At 54.0% G+C, this 18,231-nt stretch overlaps 1 protein-coding gene across 7 annotated transcripts in view; it reads left to right on the top strand.

Moving 5' to 3' along the window:
• The window catches only part of KIRREL3 (kirre like nephrin family adhesion molecule 3), a 570,289-nt gene that overhangs the window by 526,145 nt on the left and 25,913 nt on the right, over positions 1–18,231 (top strand). For all 7 annotated transcript variants that reach the window (XM_021063119.2, XM_021063117.2, XM_021063118.2 and 4 more), the window contains exons 5-7: positions 336–493; positions 9,182–9,332; positions 16,906–17,011. In XM_021063119.2, the coding sequence (XP_020918778.1) occupies positions 336–493; positions 9,182–9,332; positions 16,906–17,011 (415 nt within the window). The remainder of the gene's footprint in view (positions 1–335; positions 494–9,181; positions 9,333–16,905; positions 17,012–18,231) is intronic.

Below are 18,231 nucleotides of genomic sequence, written 5' to 3'. Positions count from 1 at the left end.
AAAAAGTAAAGAAAAGAAGAGAAAAGAAAGAAAAATATGATCCAGACAGCAAAGCCGTGCTTCCCGATCTGCAAATTGCAGCTAATGATGCCTGGCCTGTCCCCTCGTGGGCTGCCGCAGGATGAGACGGTGACATGAGCGTCCTCTGCAAATAAACACGCGAGGCATATGTCAGGGATTACTGCTGTGGTTGCTGTTACTGTTGTAATACAAGGGATTATACATTTTATTAAGGAATGATAATTACTGTTTGGCATCAGCTCCATAAAATCCACCCAGCCCTGCCCGAGGGGAGAGGCACCCTCAGCCTGACCTCTGCGTTCCTCTCCCTGCAGTGCCGCCAGACGACCCCGTCATCCTGGGGGGGCCTGTCATCAGCCTGCGGGCCGGGGACCCCCTCAACCTCACTTGCCATGCAGACAACGCCAAGCCTGCAGCCTCCATCATCTGGTTGAGGAAGGGAGAGGTCATCAACGGGGCCACCTACTCCAAGGTAGGTGGGGGGGACAGGAGGGGAGGGGGGCTGCACGGAAGAGGCCACTCTCCCCACCTCTCTGCTGCTCTTGCTCTCTGTATATGACTTTCTATTGATGTTTGTTTCTGGCTCTTTGTCTCTCTCTCTCTTTCTCTTTCTTTTTCTCTCTTTTACCCTGTCACTTTCTCTCTCATGACCATGACCCATTTCTGTCCCTCTTTCTGTCTCTCTTTCCTGGGGTTATACCTGGGCTTGGTAAAGGACCTGAAGGATAAAGGATGGTCGCAGGAGGACACTTGGGGACAGAAGTGGCCCAGGCCTAGGGTTGCCAGATAAAATACAGGATGCTTGGCTGAGACAACGAATATCTGTTTAGTGTGTGTCCCAAATATTGCATGGGGCATAAGTGTGGGCCATATTTATACTAAACATTATTCATTGTTTATCTGAAATTCAAATTTAACTGATGTCTGTATTTTTATTTGCTCAAACTGAACACCTTCCCAGGGCTACCAAGTGAGGCTATTAAGGTTCTTTCTGTCCCAGGTGCCTGGCTCAAGCCAGGGATGGCTGAATACAGCCCATAATCCCTTACCAAGCCCTGCACCCTGTTGTGCCTACCTGCTGGATGCTTTACTCTAATTCACACCGGTTCTGGAGGCTGGAAGTCCACGATCAAGGTGCTGGAGGGGTTGGTTTCTGGTGACAGCTCTCTTCCTGGCCTATAGATGGTGGCTTTCTCACTGTGCCCTCCCATGGCCTTTCCTCTGTGTATTCAGAAGGGATCTCTGATGTCCCTTCCTCTTCTCATAAGGACACCAATCCCATTGGATTAGGGCCCCATCCTTATGACTTCGTTCAACCTTGATCACCTCTTTAAAGTCCCTATGTCCAAATATGGCCCCAAGGGGAGTCGAGGCTTCACAGTATGAATTCCAGGAATTTAGCAGGGGGGGACACAATTTATATATAACGGGGGCCTGCCAGTTCTGACAAGCCCCGTGTGAGTTGGGGCACATGGAGAAGGCTGGGTAATCCAGTGGTGCTTGCACAGAGCTGGCTCCAGGGGCTGTCAGATTATGGGATTATTGGCTGGATTCATCCGTCCTGGCCTGAGCCAGGCACCTGGGACAGAAAGAACCTGCTGCCCCCTCTCTCCCCAGGACCATAAATGCCACTGACCTAGGCAGGTCTGAAGGCATAGAAGTCCCAGATAGGCTAGGAATAAGGGGCCCCAGGGCAGGAGCAGCTCCAAGAGAGATGGAGACACAGAGAGAATGAGAGAGATGGAGAGGGCACCCAAGTGCACACACCATCAAGCAGGGTCCAAAGTCCACAGAAGCAATCCCGCAGGGCAGCCTTGACAGCCCTTAGGGCTGAAGCCTCAGTCTTTGTCACATCATGGGTGGTTACACCTGTGGGCTCAGGATCTGGGCAGCCTCAGTTTGAATCCAGGCTCTGCCACCTTCTAGTTCTGTGACCGTGGGTCAGCTACCTAACCGAGTTGTGCCTCAGTGTCCCTATCCATACAATGGGAGCAATGGCACCTGCCTCAAAGGATGGTGAGGCTTGAATGAGCAAAGTACCTGGCAGAGTGCATCACTCCACAGAAGCACTGCCTGTCCCTCACTTGATCCACCCAGGTCCCTGGGTGCACCCCGCCATCCACATTTCCTGGATGAGAATGTCAGTGTCACAGTGTCACAGTAGAGCAGGCCTGGGTCCTACAAGCCTGGATACAAATCTGTGTTCATCACATATTACAGTAAACTCATCTCTCTGCCTCAGTATTACCCCACCTGCCAAATGGGATGATGGTAACCACAGACGCCTGTTAGAACCTCTGGGAACTTAAAAGGGAAAATGGGAGTCCCGCTGTGGCGCAGCGGGTTAAGAATCCAATTCCCCTCATGGCTCAGCAGTAACAAACCTGACTAGTATCCATAAGGACTCAGGTTCCATCCCCGGCCTCACTCAGTGGGTTAAGGATCCAGTATTGTCATGAGCTGTGGTGTAGGTTACAGACATGACAGATCTGGCATTGCTGTGGCAGTGGCATAGGCCAGCAGCTGCAGCTCCAATTCAACTCCTAGCCTGGGAACCTCCATATGCCTCAGGTGTGGCCCTACAAAGACAAAAAAAAAAAAAAAGAATCCAACTGCAGAGCCTTGGGTTGCCATGGAGAAATGGATTTGAGCCCCAGCCCAGCGCAGTGGGTTAAGGGAGCCAGCATTGCTGCAACTATAGCACAGTTTGCAGCTGCAGCTTAGATTCGATCTCTAGCCCAGGAACTTCCATATGCTGCCGGTGTGGCCACAAAAAAGGGAAAATGTGTTGAAAGCAATCCATAAAGAGCCTGGCTTAGAACCGGGACCTCGTAAATGTTCGCTAGCATTACTGGGTGCTTCCTCCTAGAGCCCTGCCTCACCCAGCCTGTCCCCCCTCCTCAAGGTCACACAGCAGCCCAGGTTCCATTTAGGTCCTCACTGTGGCCAGCGGAGGGGAGGACAAGCTGGTGGGAGGGAGGGTGGCACGTCCTGGCACGACAGGACGGTTATGCCCCTTGCCCTGGGAGAGCTGGGAGGAGGACCTCCCTCCTGCCAGCGCCCAGCACCTGAAACACACTGCCTCCTGAGCCCTCATGACCCGCGTGCTTGGGTGGAGCTGCAGAAGCCGGGGAGTGGGTGGCAAGGCCCCAATCTCTCCGAGTCCTTTCTTCCTGGACACCCAGCCTCAGGCTACGTGGCATGACTCAGGAAGGCCAGCACACACACAGACCAGGGGAGGCAGGACAGGCTGTAGCAGAGGACAGAGGACAGTAGGCTGAGGCCAGAGAGGAGTCTTCCCCAGGGGCCAGATTCCTGCTCCATCTGCTCCTTCCCCAGCTGCTGCCATGTCAAGGGATGGGGCCTTGACCCCGAAGGGGGACAGGAAGGAGGGTCATTTGGTCTTGGGGAACCCAGTTGTGTACATCCTCGCCTTACCCTCCAGCCCTACCCCTCTGCATCCTCCAGCTTCATACCGCTTCCTGCCCGAGGAGCCACCCACCCACCCTCCGCCAGGACCACTTGCGTCTTCAGGGCTCAGGCGAAGAGGAGCTCTGGGACAGCACCCCTCAGGGCCCTCACTGGGCCCAGCTATGCAGCCTTTCCCCACCCATCACCCAGCACCATGCGCCCCCCCCCCACCCCCATTCCATGTGTCCATCTCAGGGGCCGAGAGTCTCCACCCAGTGAGCAGCTGCCACTCATCCCCACCGTCTTTTTTTTTTTTTTTTGCTTTTTAGGGGCCACACCTGCAGCATATGGATTTGACCTCTAGCCTGGGAACCTCCATATGGAGTTCCCTGGCCTTGCTCAGCGGGTTAAGGATCCGGCGTTGCCATGAGCTGTGGCGTAGGTCGCAGACAAGGCTCGGATCCCGTGTTGCTGTGGCTCTGGCGTAGGCCGGTGGCTACAGCTCCGATTCGACCCCTAGCCTGGGAACCTCCATATGCCGTGGGTGCTGCCAGCCTATGCCACAGCCACAGCAACACAAGATACAAGCCACATCTGCGACCTACACCACAGCTCACAGCAATGCCGGATCCTTAACCCGCTGAGCAAGGCCAGGGATCAAACCCGCAAACTCATGGTTACCAGTCAGATTCATCTCCTCTGCGCCACAATGGGAACTCCATCCTCACCTTCTTTGTGAAAAGCATCCCTATGGCCCCAGGGCAAAAGACAGGACTGCAGGGTTTGGGGCCAAGGTACTGAGTACATCTCCTCCTTCTCTGACAGCCCTAATTCCAGTCATGTGACAACAGGCCCCAACAGAGTCCCCAGGCAGCTTTAAAAAGGGGAAACAAAAGAGATGATTAAAAAAAAAAATTTAAGGGACACAGCAGGTGGGCTAGGTGAGTGAGGACAAGGAAAAGAGGAGGCCTGGTTGCCAGGCAATCAGGCCACTCAAGCCCTTTCCGGGCTGTTTGCATATCAATGAACATCCAATATTCAGCTCCCAGACTGGGGCACCTGCCCACTGCATTCTCTCCAAACCTCCACCCTCCCTCACCTGGGGTCACCAGGCCTCCCATCTCTTGGGGCTCAGCCAGGCTCTCTCTCACCCAGCTGAAACCCCTGGGGCTTTGGAAAGAGCAGAGTGGGGGCAGCTGCCCACACTGGACAGCTGCACACAGGATGCTGTCTGTGCACCCACCTCGGCCAGCCCAGCACCTCGCCCCCCAGGCCAGTGCCCATTGGTTGCCAAGTGCCTGCCCTCAGGGGTGGGACAGGGAGGCTGGGTGTGCACAGACAGGGAGGAGCAGGGGGCAGGCAGGGTCCAGAAGAGAGCTGCAGGCCTCCCACAGCCACTGGGACCGTCAGGAAAGCTGTTTGGAAGCAGTCAGTGGAGCAGAGGCCCGTGGACACGCACACAGGCAGAGAGCGGAAGCCCAGCCAGCTAGCCTTCTGCCCTGGCGCCTCCACCCCTATGCAGGTGAGGTGTGTACACCCCGCTCCTGGTCCACGTCTGCACACACAGGCGGGACCCCCAGGAGCTGCCATGGGGGTCACACTACTGCCCACCGAGCTGGAGGAAGGGTGGCCCCAAGCCTTGGAGGTGGAGGTGTCACTAAGGATAACTCACCATGAATAATCTGCTTACCCTCCCTGAGTTGATGCGCCTGCTCAAGAAGGTTTCTGAAGCAGCAGGTGGGGGCTCCACCTAGGTGTGTCCCCAGAGCCAAGGTCAGGGGAGGGAAGCCCAAAGAAGGTGCGGGAAGGACAAGGATGAGGAAGTGAGGCCACAGTGTCCCAGGGCTTCATTTGCATTTGAGAAAAGGGAAGTTTTATGAGAAAGGAATGAAAAAAAAGAAAAGGATGGAAAGGTGAGGAGAAGGAACAAAGGAAGGAGGAAAACAGGGTGAAAAAAGGAAGACCCCGCCCATTACCAGCCTGGCTCCCTCCCCAGGAACACGCTGGGCCTCGTCCTGGAGCTGGGGACCCTGGGCCAGGTGCCCAGGGCCTCCCCTGCGAAGCGGGCACTGAGCTTTCCCCTGGTTTAATGAACACATCTCCCCTTCTCTAATTAGGTGGAACAAACAACTTGAACCAGAATTTTTATTTCCCAGAAAAGCACACACCCAGACACAGTAAATATGTCATTAATCATCATTCAGAAGCGAGGAGCACCCTGGGTGTGGGGAGCAGGCAGGAGTCGGGGGCCTAATTAGGAGCTCGGGCCCTGGCTCCCCTCCCACCAGCACCCAGATGGCCCTGCTCCCCTCCACCCTCTGAGCAGATCAATCTGAGTGTTCCTGGCAGAGTAAAATTTATGTAAATGTCCCTTGTTAGCACCACGGAAAAGTAAAGGAAGGTGGGGGGGGGGGGAAGCAGAATATGACCCCCTCCGCACCTCCTCCAACCCAGCCCCAAGGTCTTATTTTTCAACCAGGAAATTGTTCTTATTATCGCCTGGCTATTTATAGACAGATGAGGTCTGTGGAGGAGCCCAGAGCCAGCCCGTTACTATGGTGCAGCTCCCAGCTGCTCCCAAGCAGGGCTCTGGGCTAACCGCCCCCCATCCCAAGCCCCAGCCCCCGGTTGCTGGCCTCCAGTTTAGCCCCCTGGCCTGGAGGCAGTGCTGAAGATCCTCACCCCACCGGCTCCCTGGACTGACCATCCTCCTCGACCCCCTCTCCAAGATCGCTCCGCTCAGGGCTGAGCCCACCACCCACGTCCTGAGAAAGAATAGGCACGGAGCCGGCCTGGGCCCAGGCAGCTTTAGAACAGAGGAGAAACAGTCCGGGGCTGCTGCCCGGCTGTGTGCCTCGCCACCGTGTCTGAGTCTGGCTTGGTCTACAGCAGGATGCATGGTTCTGGTTCGAGGCTCGGGCCCTGTTCTAGAGCTGGAGGCCACTGAAGTGAGGACCCAGAGCTGGGCTCCAGTTGCCTACCTGTCACTTACGTCACTTAATTGTCTGTTCCCACCTTTTTTTTTTTTTTTTTTTAGCTTTTTTAGGGCTGCACCTGCAGCATGTGGAGGTTCCCATTCTACTAGCTGCAGCTGCCAGCCTAGGTCACAGCCACAGTAACACCAGATCCGAACCGTGTCTTCAACCTACACCACAGCTTATGGCAGCACCAGACCCTTAATCCACTGAGCAAGGCCTCATAGATACTCATTGGGTTCATAACCTCGTGAACCACAATGGGAACACTCCAATTGTTTTCACCTTTAAGTGGAGATCACACAACCTGCTGTCAGGGTCTCAGGAAGCTGTGTTGACAGGGTTGTGAGCTCAGGGCTCACCACTCTCAAGTGGAAAGCCCAGCCCTGCCCTGCAAGTTCCTGACTCACTTTGAGTTTCTTTTTTTTTTTTTTTTTTTTCTGTCTTTTTAGGGCCACACCCATGGCATGTGGAGGTTCCCAGCCTAGGGATCTAATCAGAGCTGTAGCTGCTGGCCTACGCCACAGCCACATCCACAGCAACACCAAATCCGAGCCACGTCTGTGACCTACACCATGTCTCACGACAACGCCGGATCTTTAACCTGCTGTGCGAGGCCAGGGATTGAACCTTGTGGTTCCTAGTCGGTTCGTTTCTGCTACACCACGAGGGGAACTCCTCTTGACTCACTTTGAACTCAGTTTTCTCTTCTGTTATTTAGGAGACAAGGCTCCCTTCTTTCCAGGGGTTAGAGATTAGAGATGATATCAAGGTTATTTTCTGGGAGGTTTTGAGGAAGTGAAGTCTGTCCCTCTACTCCTTGGCTCCAGTCATGGCAAAGTAAGACTGTGTCCAGCACCTCCGCCCCACAGGGTCAAGTTCCTTCCTGGAGTCCGCTGAGCAAGTCCTGTCTCCCCACCCCAAGAAGTGGTCCTCTTAAAAAGAATATATATACATTTTAAAAAAGTGGCCCTCCTGCCCAGGCACCTCCCCAACATGCAACCACCTTCATGGGCTGCCAGGGAGCTCAAGGCACAGGGCATCATACTGTCAGGGAAGTAGCTGGAAAGGGGTGCAGGGGAGGGAGGGTAGCAGTCGTGGTGGGGAGTAGCCACCCTGAGGAGTGACCTCTTAGTTGCATGGAAATCAGGAGACCTTTTGAAGTGCATTCATTTCCAGGGCTGCTGTGACCAAGTTTTGTAGCATGGTTCTTCAAACAACCAAAATGTGGAGTTTCCGTCATGGCACAGGGGAAACGAATCTAACTAGGAACCATGAGGTTGCGGGTTCGATCTCTGGACTCACTCATTGGGTTAAGGATCTGGCATTGCCATGAGCTGTGGTGTAGGTCACAGATGCAGCTCATATCCTGCGTTGCTGTGGCTGTGGCGCAGGCCGGCAGCTGTAGCTCCGATTCCACCCCTAGCGTGGGAACCTCCATATGCCACGAGTGCGGCCATTGCAAATGCTTGAAGTCTGGAATCAAGGTGTGGGCAGGGCTGTGCTTCCTCCAAAGGCCCCCGGGAGGCTCTTCCTGCCTCCTCCAGTTCGTGCTGGCTCTTGGCATTCCTTGGCTTGCTGAAGAATCATTCCAGTCTCTGCTTCCTTCCCATGGCCTCCTTCCTGTGTCTCCCCGTCTTCTCCTCTTCCTACAAGAACACTAGCCAGAGGGCCCACTCTACATCCAGGATGATCTTGTCTCAAGATCATTAGCTATGGGTTCCAGTTGTGGCGCAGTGAAAGCGAATCCAACTAGTATCCATGAGGATTCAGGTTCAAGGCCTGAACCTCATGAATCCCCGGCATTTGCCATGACCTGTGATGTACGTCACAGATGCGACTCGGATCCTGCATTGCTGTGGCTGTGGTGTAGGCCAGCAGCTGTAGCTCCGATTCAACCCCTAGCCTGAGAACCTCCATATGCTGCAGGTACAGCCCTAAAAAGCAAAAAGGAAAAAAAAAGAAAAAAGAAAAAAAAAGCTCCTTAACTAATTACTAATTATGAAACTAAGTCCCTATGTCCAAATATGTTCACATGCTAAGGTTCTGGGTGGACATGAATTGCTGGGGGAGGATGCTATTCAACCCACTCCAGAACCCTCTTACTTAGGTCACCACCAACTTGAAGTGAGTTTGATCAAGCTGCATAGCCTCCCTTGATCACACCTGTTTTGTCCCCTGTCAAATGGAAGATAACAGTGTCTGTCCTGTCTGTGGCTCAGTCAGAGCTTCGATGAGCTCAGGACATGAAATGATTTGAAAGCTGAAAGGGTTTATACAGTTGAAGTAATGAAACAGTGTGCACAGATTCTGCTCACACCCCCACCCCAGCCCTGCCCTTACCCCATCCCCCAAACCTCACCCCTTCTCCAGCCTGGGTCACAGCACCGTCTGTGGTCCCCATCTCCCACAGACCCAGAGACTCCCTGGACCAGAGGCAGAATGGTTACAAGTTCATGTCTACATAGGACCTGCAGCCTGGTTTCCATCGGGCCCAGCCTGGTTTCTCTTATGCGTCGGAGTCGGCAAGTCCAGGCTGATTTTCACCCATGCTGGAGAACTTTCTAGTTCCTTTCTCCTCCCTCAGCCAGGCACTCGGAGCCAAGGGTAACTCCCCAGATTGCATAGAGACAGGCGCCCCTGGGTGTCCTGAGCTGACCCACCTCCATCCACGACTCTCCCTCCTCCTGTCTGAGGCTGGCTCGGGACCTGCCTGCCCACCCAGGCCATCCCGGCCGAGTGATGAGTAACTGGGCCCTTCTCTCCCACTTTAGACCCTGCTTCGCGATGGCAAGCGCGAGAGCATCGTGAGTACCCTCTTCATCTCCCCCGGCGACGTGGAGAACGGGCAGAGCATTGTGTGCCGAGCCACCAACAAGGCCATCCCCGGCGGGAAGGAGACCTCCGTCACCATCGACATCCAGCGTGAGTAGTCACCCGACCCGGCCAGGCCCAGCCTGGGCCAGGGACCTCCCGGGCCCTCTGCCAGGAGCATGGGTCAGAGGCAGGGGAATAGCCAGCCAGAGCCACAGCCTGCAGGATGGCTAGAGGCAGGAACCGGGTTCGTCAGCTCTGGGGACTGGCGGGTGTGTATGTACAGGTACTCAAGGGACCACCTTGTCTTCCTTACTATCACAGGTGAGGGTGACAATCTTAATAACCAGACAGATGAGGAGTTTTGGTTGTGGCTCTGCGGGTCATGAACCCAACTAGTATCCAAGAAGATGCCAGTTCACTCCCTGGCCTCGCTCAGTGGGTTAAGGATCTGGTGCTGCATGAGCTGTGATGTAGGTTGTAGACGTGGCTTGAATCCCATGTTGCTGTGGCTGGGGTGTAGCTGTAGCTCCAATTTGACTTCTAGTCTGGGAACTTCCATATGCCGCAGGTGCAGCCCTAAAAAGCAAAAATAAAAATAAAAAAATAAAAAAAATCTGATAGGCAAGAAATAGGTTTATTAAGATAGGATGCTTCTGAGAGGTGCAAGCAGGCAGGCAAGGAGGCTCTGCCAAAAAAATCTTTTTTTAATTAAAAAAAAATAAGACAGATGAGAATCCTTTGCAAATGACATGTTCAAACCACATTTCCACTCCTAAATAAGGTCGAACTTCCAGACCAACCAATAGGTGGTCAGCCCCGCCCTGCTGGCCCAGTCAGGCCACCTCCCCACCTGCTGTGGAGAGGAAGCCAGGGTGAAAATGCTGGGAACAGAAGGGCACTCAGGGCTCCAGAGTGGGGACACAGCACCAGGCCCTGTAGAGAATCGTGGGGCCTGGCTTGGGGAAGGAGAGAAGAGGAAAGAGGCTCCGGTGGCTCAGCAGGTTAAGGTTCCAGCATTGTCACTGCTGTGGCTGTGGTTACTGCTATGGTACAGGTTTGATCCCTAGCCCGGGAACTTCTGCATGCCATGGGCACAGCCAAATACAAGGAGAGAAGAGGAAGAGGAATCAAGGAATCATCACTCAGCCCATCCTTTGCACATATTATCTCATGTAATCTTTACAGCGACCATTAGGAGTAGGTATAACTGTGGTCCCATCTGGAGAAACTGAAGCACGTCCACACCAGAAGCCCTTAGCCAGCATCACTTATTACAATTCATGTAAACAAGGATGATGCTTTAAAACCCCAACAGCGGAGTTCCCGTTGTGGCTCAGTGGTTAACGAATCCGACTAGGAACCATGGGGTTGCAGGTTCGATCCCTGGCCTTGCTCAATGGGTTGGGGATCCGGTGTTGCCAAGAGCTGTGGTATAGGTCGCAGATGCGGCTTGGATCCCACAGTGCTGTGGCTCTGGCATAGGCTGGTGGCTACAGCTCCAATTCGACCCCTAGCCTGTGAACCTCCATATGCCGCGGGTGTGGACCTAGAAAAGGCAATAAATAAACAAACAAATAAATAAATAAAAAGAATCTGCTTATTAAAAAAAAAAAAAAAAAACCCACCAGCATCGCATCCCAAAATTCCCTAAAGGAGACTCCTAAAGGTCTAAAATCTCTCTCAAGTGTCTGTCATTCCTTGGGAACAAAGACAAGCTCAACCAGGGACCCAGTGCCTCCCTCTCGGTACTGGACTGGTTTAGGTTGGAAGTTTCAGCGCTCGGAAATGAACTTTTCTTCTCTCAACCCCTCCCCTCCCTGCCTTGGAGAACGATGCCACCACATGCTGGGGGCATTGGCCAGAGGCTCTGAAGGACAGGCCAGAGCTGCAGGCTGGTGGTCCTTTCCTCCTTGTTATATTACTCATTTCCAGTCTAATCCGTGTAGAAACACCTCCCAGCAGCCCTGGCTCATCTCAGGCCCTAGATTCTGCACTCCACATGGCCCTTTGGGGACCTGGGGTCTGGAGTCCCAGGGTTTCCAGAGCCCGTTTGGAAACCAGAGAGCAGACTTCCCTCAGCGTTTGGAATCCTAGCAGGCTCTGTGCAGGTTCCAGGGGGCGGAAGAAACTGTTGAAACCCTCAGATGGGCTTGCTGTGGACACCCAGGCACAACAGCTGAGGCATTTGAAAAGATTTCGGATTCTTGACCTTCAGCAGCTATTAACAACCCCTCCCCATCCACCCCAGCCAGGGAGGGTGGGCGGGGCTCTTCCATTCCTCACCCAGTGAGAGCCAGGGGCATCAGGGCTGGGACCAGGGTCATGGGAGGGAGGTGCTCGCTCTGAAGGTCCTCTAAGTTCAAGGTCGCCCTAAGAGAGGTTCCTCCCTCCCCAATGCCAGGGCAGGCCCTGGGTCTTCACACCCGCCTGCTTCTTGCAGCAGCCACAGCACAGAGCAGCAGGCCAGCCGTGAAGGGGAAGCAAGATGCCAGGAGGGGGTGCTAGTCCACCATCCAGAGAGGCTGCACAACCCGTGAGCTGTGCAGGCCTAAGTTGTCACCTCACCCCCAGGGACACCAGTGTCTGATTTGATTGAATGGCATCCAAGCACTCTTCTTGCCCTACAATTGACTGTGAATCCAAGCTCTCTCCAGACACAAGCCAAATCTGGGGGGAATGAGAGTGGGAGACACAAGACATCCAAGGTGCCACTTGTGGCCACTGTGCAGCCCTCCCTCCTCAACCCCACCCATCCCCAGCAGGTCAGGAGGCCGAGGCTGGGACCCCCACAGAAGAAACCGCCTGGTCGGCTCCTGGGCCCTGGCAGGAGAGACCCAGAGGAAGCAGTACTTCTGCCCCAGCCTGTTGTCCATCACACAAGCAGAAAGTCATCATCAGGACAACAGCCCGCTGACTATTCAAACACATTCTTGGAAATGCACTTTAATGAGATGATCCATTTACTAGGGCACAAAGACAGCAGAATGCCCTGGAGGAGGATACCAGCCTTGCCAGGTCTCTGGGCCTTCCTGGCCTCCTTTCCAGGGATGACTCAGCCAGCAGAGGAGGGAGACATCGGAAACGAGGTCAGAGTGAGGCTGAGAACCCAGGTGCGGTGTGTCCTAGATGGGCCCCTGTCCAAGGCAGGTCAGGGGCATGGTTAAAGCCACAGCATTGGAGTTCCCACTGTGGCTCAGTGGTAAGGAACCTACCTAACTAGTATCCATGAGGACGCAGGTTTGATCCCTGGCCCACTCAGTGGGTTAAGGATCCGGTGCTTCTGTGAGCTGTGGTGTAGGTCTCAGACTCGGCTTGGATCTGGCATTGCTGTGGCCATGGCATTGGCTGGCCAGCTGCAGCTCTGATTCAACCCCTCGCCTGGGAACTTTTATATGAGGCAAGTAAAGCCCTAAAAAAATAAATAAATAAAGCCACAGCATTCCCCCTGGTTTGAATTCTGGCTCTGCCACTTACTGAGGGATGCCGACCTAGTCATTTAACCTCTTTGCGCCTCCGTTTCCTCATCTGTACGTGGAGGTAACAGTGCTCGGCTCATACGCTGGCTGGAGGGATTAGAGTAAATCATTTCAGTGGTGACCCTGGCAGAGTGCCTGGCCCCTGTCAACTGCTGTGCACAGTCACAAGGGTGTGGCTGCCCCTCCTCATCCCCCCAACAGCCCCAACAGAGAGGGTCTCCATCCGTCCGTGCCTCCCCACTCCTGAAAGCGCCTGCCCGTGCCTGCCCAGCAAAAGAGCGTGCTCTCTCCACCTCCGCCCTCCTGCTCTCCCCAGGCCCCCATTTCTTCCTTTGTTCATTCAATACACATCCAGCTGTTTGCCGTGGACACCGCGGGCTGGATCAGAGCTGCCTTTGCAAACCTGCTCATTTTCTCAGTCAACCAAGAAGCATCCACACTCAGCAAAAACACATTTGTTGTTTGTTTCCCTTGGTCTTTAGATGTTACCCAACCGAAGACAAAGCCCCCAGATTGAGTAATGGGAGAGAAAGCTTAACACCCCCAAAGTCTTGCTACATCTGGACTCTGCATCCAGCTGCCAAGTTTCAAATGCATGTGCTATAAAATCACTGAGTCATAGAGTTTCTCTCTTTTCTCGCCCCCTCGATGTAATACTTCCCCTGAACGTGCGCACGCACACACACAGACACACACACACACAGAGGCAGGTTGCTGATGGAAACACTAACAGACTCTCAGCTGTAACATCTGTTCAATGTGATCTCAGTTCCACCAGCTACATCAAAGCTGCCCCCCTGCAAGTTATGCAGCCGACATCACAAATGGGATTAAAATCATGTTTAATAGTCGGATATGACATAAACTATTTATACCTCTGGAGCCTGGTAGACTCCTGAAAATTCATCTCTTGTACATGCAGAGGAAAGGGGCAGAGAGAGGGACACAGGCAGCTCTGGGCCCCGAGTGGAGGCATAGAAGACACTGGCAAGGGTGGGAGCTTCCCAGGGATCTGTTCTCCTGGGTCCCAAGGATGCTGCAGAGACATGGGGAAGCTGCAGGAGACAGGCATCCACAGGAGGAGCTGGGAATGCAGCTCCGTGGTGGAGCAGGGTGTGGGAAGGGTCCTCCAACAGGTGTGTGCTCCACCTCCCTGCCCCCGAAGCCTCATCTTTTTATGAGGGACACCTAGGTGGGGGCCAGGGCTCCTGCAACTCTTCCCAAAGTTCTTTTTTGTTGTTGTTGTTGCTTTTTAGGGCCACACCTGCAGCATATGGAGGTTCCCAGGCTAGGGGTCCAATTGGAGCTATAGCTGCCAGCCACAGCCACAGCCACGCAGGATCTGAGATGCATCTGCGACCTACACCACAGCTCACGGCAACACCAGATCCTTAACGCACTGAGCAAGGCCAGGGAGCAGACTTTCATCCTAATGGATACTAGTCGGATTCATTTCTGCTGAGCCACTACAGGAGCTCCCTTTTTAAAAAACTTTTTTTTCTTTTTTTTTCTTTGGTTTGTTTGTTTTAAGACTTTTATTTTTCCATTATAGTTGACTTACAGTGTTCTGTCAATTTCTACTGTACAGCAAAGTGACCCAGCCACATATATATATATACACACATACATACATACATACACATTCTTTTTCTCACATTATCCTCCATCATGTTCCATCAGAAGTGACTAGATGTCATTGCTTCTCCAAATTCTGTGGCAGGTTTCTAGGGTCTCTTGAACTGGCCTGGAAGCTGGCCCTCACCTGGGTGGGTGGGCACCAAGGCGATGGGCAGCAGCTGAAGAGAGGCTGTGGGGTCCTGTGGGCATGGCTCTCCTGGAGGTGGGGGGAGAGCTCTCGTGGCTCCTCCTGGCCAAGGATCTTTGGGACCACTGGAGTCACTCATTGAAAACCAAGACTGAGGAGTTTCCGACCTGGCTCAGTGGTTAACAAACCCAACCAGTATCTGCGAGGACACAGGTTCAATCCCTGGCACTGCTCGGTGGGTTAAGGATCCAGCATTGCCATGAGCTGTGGTGTAAGTCGCAGATGTGGCTTGGATCTCATGTTGCTGTGGCTATGGCATAGGCCAGCGGCTGCAGCTCCAATTCAACCCCTAGTCTGGGACCCTTCATATGCCTCAGGTATAGCCCTAAAAAAGGCAAAAAAAAAAAAAAAAAAAGAAAAAAAAAGAAAAGAAAAGAAAGAAAACCAAGACTGAGATTGCTGAAGAACCCATCACTTCCCTGGTAATTAATTCTCCAGGAAAAGGCAAGCAAGCTGGCTGTACCAGCAGCAGATGCTGCCAGGATCAATGTCCCCAGGCAGAACTAGGGGAGAACGTGGGAAGAACAGGCCCCTGCGCCTGCCTTATCTGCCCATGTCTCAACAAGCTATCTGCAGGTGCCAATGCCACCTCTGGGGTCATTTCCCAGGCCAAGACCCCAGGGCCCAGCCCTGGGCAGTGAGGTGCAGCCCAGCTTGAACACCACAGGGTACCAGGAGGCCAAGTGACCATGATCCCAACTCCAGGGTGGGCGAGGCTCGGTCTGCAGCTGGGCAGCTGTGCAGATGATGCTCTGAGGGGCTCGGGAAACCCATGTCATCTCTATCATCTCAATCAGATGCTGGGCCAGGCAGCTGGGGTGTTGTGCCCCCCATGGTGCCCTGCATATGCACCCAGAGGAGTCAGCATCTTTCTCAATGGCCTCTGAACCCCTAGAAAGTCCCCCTACCCTTCCAGCACTTTGCTGTGCTTATTGGTGAGGACGGGCCAGAAAATGTGGTCCAGGGGTCTGGCAAGGATGCAGGGACCCAGCTGCCCTCTTCACTCAGCCTAGAGCTGAACTCCAGCCTGACCCCTAGGCGCCGACCAGGCAGAAGGACAGGCACTGGCTATTGTCCCCCCCTGCCCTTCACCCACCCGGGAACACGGCTGCCTAGTGTGCTGAGACCTGGGCACCTGATGCGAAGCTTCTAGAGAAGGTCCTGAGCCAGCTTCCCCTGAGTTGGGAGGGCCAGGCCACCTCGAGGCCACTCTCTGGGTGATTCCCCACCTCAGTCTCCCTGCTCTGGATCCTCTCCCTCTATTTCCCTCTCTGAGTCTCTCCATGTCTGTTTCTTTCTTTAGTCTACTCCTCATTATTTTGTTGGGTTTTTCTCCCCAGCCCTGTGTCATTTTCTGTCTCCCTCTGTTTGGTCTCCCTCTGTCTGTTTTCTTTGCTTTTTTAGGGCAGCACCCACAGCATATGGAGGTTCCCAGGCTAGGGGTCAAATTAGAGCTATAGCTGCCAGCCTACACCACAGCCACTGCAATGCAGGATCCCTAACCCACTGAGCAAGGCCAGGGATCAAACCCACATCCTCATGGATACTAGTCGGGTTCATTACCTCTGAGCCACAGTGGGAACTCCTCCCTCGGTCTTTGTGCTTTTAGTCTGAAATCTTTGACTATGCGTCTCTGCATGTCCATCAGCCTCTCTCTGTACCCCTCTCCGTCTCTGCTGTCTGTTTCTCTGTGTTTCTGCCTCTTCTTCTTATTCTGCCTCTGTTCCACTCACCCTCTCTCTCCCTCTCTGCTGCCCCCATCCCTTTGGCACAGATCTCCATGCATCTCTGTGTCCCTGCTTCTCTTGTCTCCTGTCTCTCCCTCTCTCTGACTTCCTGTCTCCTCCACCTCCTACCATTTAGCACTTCAGAGCTGGGCTTCTCATCACGCTGAGTGAGAGAGACGAGCCCAGCCTGGGGAGCTGAGGGCTGGGTGACACCAGTCAGGACTCAGCAGAGATGATTAGGCTGATGAAAGGCTGTAAATGCACCAGATGCACCAGAACCTTTACATGAAACAGACATTTCAAAGACAGAACGCTTGTATTTAAATGGGGCTTAGTGTCCACGTCCCCCTCATGCCCCCACACCCTCTCTTCCCACCTCGCCTTTCTGAACTGTTTTGTTCTTCCTAAAGCTGGAAGGTGGGCAGCTCCGGGGCCCAGATAGCAGGGCCTCGAGTTTACAGCGGGAGCCCTGACCCCACCCCCAGGACTGCCTGAATGGGGCATGTCCAGCCCCCTGCTGAGGCCCCCAACTTTCAGGGGACTACCAGGGGAGTGGCTGCTCTGAGGCTCCCAGGCAGTCACCCCGGGGGACTCATTCCCCCCAGCCGTGCACACATCCCCCCACTCTGCAAGGTCTTCTCTTCTGTCTGCAGACCCCCCGCTTGTCAACCTGTCGGTGGAGCCACAGCCGGTGCTAGAGGACAACGTCGTCACGTTTCACTGCTCTGCAAAGGCCAACCCCGCTGTCACACAGTACAGGTAAGAGCCCCTGTGAGTCACGGCCTGGCCCCCAGACCCCTTCCACCCCGGCCTGTCACGTGAGTGTGCTCTGCGGTCCTGGGTGTCCAGCGCAGGGCTTGGTTCACTGTGAGCGTCCAGATCCTTCCCGGCACAGCGCCCACCCCTGGGCAGGCAGATTCTCCTTTCCTTCATTAACGCGCACTCCGTTCCTCTGAGGCAGAAGATACCATTCCTTCGGTTTGCGTGGCTTGTTTATCCCCTATTTCTGTAAAGAACAAAAGAGGCTCTGGGGAAAAAAAAAAAGTTAAAAGGACTGGAGAACCAGTATGATCAGCATCTGGATTCTAGTCCTGTGTTCACCAGCTGCTCACCTGGCGGGGTAGGATTTCCAGGACAACCAGCCCTGACCGACAGGTTCCCCGGCTCATTCACACCTGAGGCCCCTGTGCAGCTCTTGCTCACAGCACTGATAGACCACCACTGCATTTACACGCTTGTCTTTCCCTGTGGACCGAACTTAAAGGCAGGAGCTGCAGTTTAGCCACTCATGGCTGTGAGCATGGAGCAAGTGTGTGGCAGGCACTAGGTGCACCAGAACGTGGGCTTGCCCACTCCATCAACACACAGAGCTGCCCCTCTGGGCACCGTCCTGCCCAGGCACCACCATCACACAAGATTTTCAGGGACCGAGGCGCTCAAAGGGCAGACTCAGACCCTTACTTCCCTGAGGGGCCCTGTGCCACCTGCCATGGCCCTCACTCTGCCTGGCCCTTCCCCGCAGCCCACTGTCGCCTCCACCATCGAGATGGGTTTATTAAACCACAGCATCAGCCAGTGCCAAGGATGCTAATAGTCCCAGACTAGGAAACGTGGGCGGATGGGAGTGGAGGCCAGGGACAACAAGACACAGGGCAGCCCAGAGGACAGAACGCGAGGAAATGGGCCAGAGAGGCAGACAGAGAATTAGGTTGGACATAAGACAGTGCTCCCTGCTGTGCAGATAATTATACCTCGTTGGACCCAGAAACCCAGGAAAGGCATCGTCTTTATCCTCGAAGATATTTTTAAATAGGATGAAAAACCCATCTGTCTGTCGATTTAACCATTCACCAGGCTAAAAGCCAGAGAAAGATCAGGTGACTTCCAGGATGCTCCCAAGGTCCAGAGGACAGGTCTGGTTTAGCAGGGTGACGAAGTGACAAATAGGCAGAAAGAAACACCCAAAGAGCCTCTCTTTT

Source organism: Sus scrofa, chromosome 9, assembly GCF_054392235.1.
Source record: "Sus scrofa isolate SSC_HxYL_T2T_F1_AM1 chromosome 9, Sscrofa_HxYL_maternal_Yorkshire_Landrace_v2.0, whole genome shotgun sequence".
Lineage (NCBI taxonomy): Eukaryota > Metazoa > Chordata > Mammalia > Artiodactyla > Suidae > Sus > Sus scrofa.
Note: the sequence above shows the minus strand (reverse complement) of the source record. Positions and strands in the feature narration are given on the sequence as shown.